Source organism: Belonocnema kinseyi, chromosome 10 (assembly GCF_010883055.1).
Source record: "Belonocnema kinseyi isolate 2016_QV_RU_SX_M_011 chromosome 10, B_treatae_v1, whole genome shotgun sequence".
In the NCBI taxonomy this organism is placed as follows: domain Eukaryota; kingdom Metazoa; phylum Arthropoda; class Insecta; order Hymenoptera; family Cynipidae; genus Belonocnema; species Belonocnema kinseyi.
The window spans coordinates 3,037,199-3,040,771 of NC_046666.1; the positions used below are offsets into that span (position 1 = coordinate 3,037,199).

Genomic DNA, 3,573 nt, shown 5'->3' on the forward strand with positions numbered 1-3,573 from the left:
GGGATACTTATAAGATACTACCATGATTTTTTCAGATTTTTTGGTCCAAAAATAAATTAGGCCAAAAACCGGCCTTACCGACCCTCCCCCTTTTCAACAAAAAACGTGAATTTTAAACTACAAAAAGTACATTTTTACCAAAGAAGATTAATTTTCTACCAAAAGACGAATTTTCAATAAAATGCAATAATTTTAAACCAAATAGTTGAAGTTTCAACTAATAATGATATTTTTTTAACCAAAAATGGAATAGTTAAATTTTTCCGGTAATAAAATTCTTAGTGAATAAAAAAACGAATTTTCAGCATATGACTTCATTTTTAAACCAAATAGATGAATTTTCAACAAAAATTATGAATCTTCAAAAAAAAAGAAGAATTTGTAAAAAAAGTAGTTCAAATTTTAACCAAGTAATTGAATTGTCAACCAAAATGATGGATTGTCAAAGAAAAATCTAATACTTGCTATTTTAAACCAAAAAGATTTTAATTTTGAATACAAAAAACTGTTAAATTTAACCATATAATTTCTACTAAAAAAATTAATTTTAGACCAAAAAGACGAATTTTCAACAAAAGAGTTGATTTTACATTTAAAGAAGATGAACTTTCAACGAAAAATAGAATAGTTAATTTTTCAGGTAAAAAAATTCTCAACAAAAGAGTTGAAAATTACATAAATTTTTTATCAAATGGATAAATAGATATTAAAAAAAGTTAAGAAAGTAAAATTATTCATTGGAAAGATTATTTCAAAAAGACACCCTTAATTATTTTTAATGAATAATCATCCACCAGAAAAAATCAATGTTTAAAAAAATATTTAAACTCTCAACAAATAATTGAATTTTCTACCAAAACAGTTGAAGTTTCAATCAATAGGATTTACTTTTTAATACAATTATTGTTGTCTTTTCAATAAATGAATAAATTTTCAACCAGAAAAGATGAACTCTCAACCAAAAATACAATAGTAGAGTTTTTACATGTGAAGCTTTTGATAAATAAATAGGCATTTTTGTAATTTACAGATTAAAGAATAATATTTTATATAAAAATTGAAATCTTGATTAGAAATCAAGTTAATTTACGTTTTTATTTTGGACTACATATTAGGGGCGATCGAAATTTTTGTTCGAAATCCAAAACGCTTGAGGCAAAACAAAGTTGTGAACTTATCACCTACCCAAATTTTTATGAAAATAAAAAAAAAAATTTTGCTTTCCCCTGTTTCTGCATGCAAATTTCATTTTAATTTTAGGTGCAATCATTGTTCCTTGATGAGGCCCAAGTATTTTAAGCTAAAAAAAATTAAATTAATTCGTTCAAACAGAAAATCAATAATTCAATAATTGCACCAAAAATGAAGTTAAAATTGTTATTCAGGCGTATTTTTATTTCCATAAACTTTAGGGGGCGTTTTAGATATATAACAAAAAACTGTTGACCACTAATACTACATATTTTTAAATTTGGACTACAAAAAGTGTGTCCGTTCGCAACATTTTGGACCTTGAAATGATACAAAAAATGCTCGAAATAAACAAAAAATGGACCACCGTATCATAACTCGTCCTAAAACTCCAGAGTGCGCATGCGCTGTTGTGGCGAGCACTAACCCTTTCCAGGTCCCGGTATCCTCTCCAACGCGATCGTTTTCTTCTCTTTTTCAGCGGGCACTTTGCTGTTTTCCAGGATTCTCTAATCCAGGCACTGCGTCGCGAAAAGGAAAAATACCCAAGCCATTACTGGCGGGTGTAAATAGCGCAGGTAGCTCGAGCACGGCTTCCAGTAAGAGTCGTCTGCTGGACGATTCGGGAGGCGAGGCGTCGGGCAGCCTAATGGAGTTTGCAGCTTCCACTGCGAGATTCAAAGGTACAGTATCCAGGTTGTCTGTCGAGAAGCCGGAGGAGATGATCCTCCTGGAAAAGCAAGGCAGGAGTTCCCAGAGGCAGAGGATGCAGGAAGGTGAACCTCGCAGGGCCGGAAGTCTTCCACCAAGTTCCTTACCTCGTCCTCCAAGGTCCCTCAAGTCCACCAATTCCCGTTACTGTCGTCTCAGTGACTCCGAGGCCCGAAAGAAATCGGATCCTGGGCCCGTCATCGACACCGGGATGAAGATCGAGACCGGGATGAAGATCCGCGACTCTGGAAATTGTACTCTAGAGTATGACACGAGGGCTCTCCGCCGGAAGAAGTCTTCCGGATCAGAGACCTTCAGTCAGAGCACTTCTTTGAAGAAGGGCTCGTCTCCTGGTTGTTACGAGCGACTTGGAGAGGCAGAGAGAAAGAAGCAGATGTTGGAGGTGAAGCATAGAGAAACTCAGGGCCGATCGCTGATTCCTCCACCCTCTCGACGAATCGGAGAGTATGGACGACTCAGCGATGGAGATGGAAAAGGGACGCTGAGGAAGCAGGGTTTCACTAGGGGTCAGAGTACTGGAAGCACCGTCAGCAGCAAAAGTGGACGAGATTCCGGAGGCACTGCGAGCAGCGAAGCCTCCACGTCTTCCCTTCCACCGACTAGAGCCAGGTCAATACCTCGCCCTAATTATCGCATTCAGTTCTAATCCCACCAATTCCCGTTATTGTCGTTACACTGTCGCCGAGGCCCGAAAAAAAGTCGGATCCTAGACCCGTCATCGATACCGGATTGAAGATTAACAGCGGGATAATCAGAGACCTTCAGTCAGAGCTTTTCCTTGAAGAATGTCTCGACTTCTGGTTGTTACGAGCAACTTAGGCAGGTAAGGAAGAAGCAGATATTGGAGGTGAAGGATAGAGAGAATCAGGGTCGATCGCTGGATTCCTCCACTCTCTCGACGAATCGGAGAGTATGGAAGATTCAGTGACGGAGTTGAAAAAGGGATTCTATGAATCAGGGTTTTACAAGGGATCAATGTACTAAAAAGAGTGCTCGCTCAGTGACCCGAACTTTGGCATGTAGCGGTACTGCACTTGTGCTAGCTATACATAAGAGAAATATGACTCGGGTTATTGTTGCCATGGTAACTGGTTGTCGCCATGGTTACGGGTTGTCGCTTCGTGTTCCTCTTACGTGTTCTAGCGCAAGCGCAGAATGTCTACATTCCAAAGTTGGGGTCACTGTGCTCGCTAAATGTAGTCCCTGTCAAACTGCGCATGCCTTGCAAAATGGAACACTATGGGTTCTGTCAGCCGACTCCAGTGAATGCAAACTATTTCTAGAGCCAACTGTCCGAACCAATAATTTCAATTATTTGGCGCACGCGCAGTAGCGCATGGGGTTACATTTTAGGAGCACTGTCTGGAAGCACCGTCAGCAGCAGAAGTGGACGAGATTCCGGAGGCACTTCGAGCAGGGAGGCTTCTACGTCTTCCTTTCCACCGACTAAAGCCAGGCCAATACCTCGCCCTAATTATCGCATTCAGTTCTCATGCATGTCGAAACGCATAGAAGTAGAGGGTCCAGGGTGGTCCTTGGTAGGGTGGAAAAAAATTGGAAATAAAAAAAGAGCCTAGCACGAAACATTTTCATTTTGGGATCGGAAATCTAGACGGTGCTGTAGTCAATTGGCCTCGTTACGTCCACCGT

The 3,573-nt window shown here is 39.4% G+C and overlaps 1 protein-coding gene across 4 annotated transcripts in view; it reads left to right on the forward strand.

Annotated features, from left to right (window-relative positions):
• LOC117182353 (angiomotin-like protein 1) overlaps positions 1-2,947 on the forward strand; it is a 36,085-nt gene extending 33,138 nt beyond the window's left edge. For 2 of the 4 annotated variants that reach the window (XM_033375531.1, XM_033375530.1), the window contains exon 12: positions 1,673-2,947. In XM_033375531.1, coding sequence (XP_033231422.1) covers positions 1,673-2,569 — 897 coding nt within the window. In that variant the 3' untranslated portion in view covers positions 2,570-2,947. The remainder of the gene's footprint in view (positions 1-1,672) is intronic. The other 2 variants (XM_033375528.1, XM_033375529.1) reach the window with 2 other exon arrangements.
• Positions 2,948-3,573: the final 626 nt, after the last annotated feature.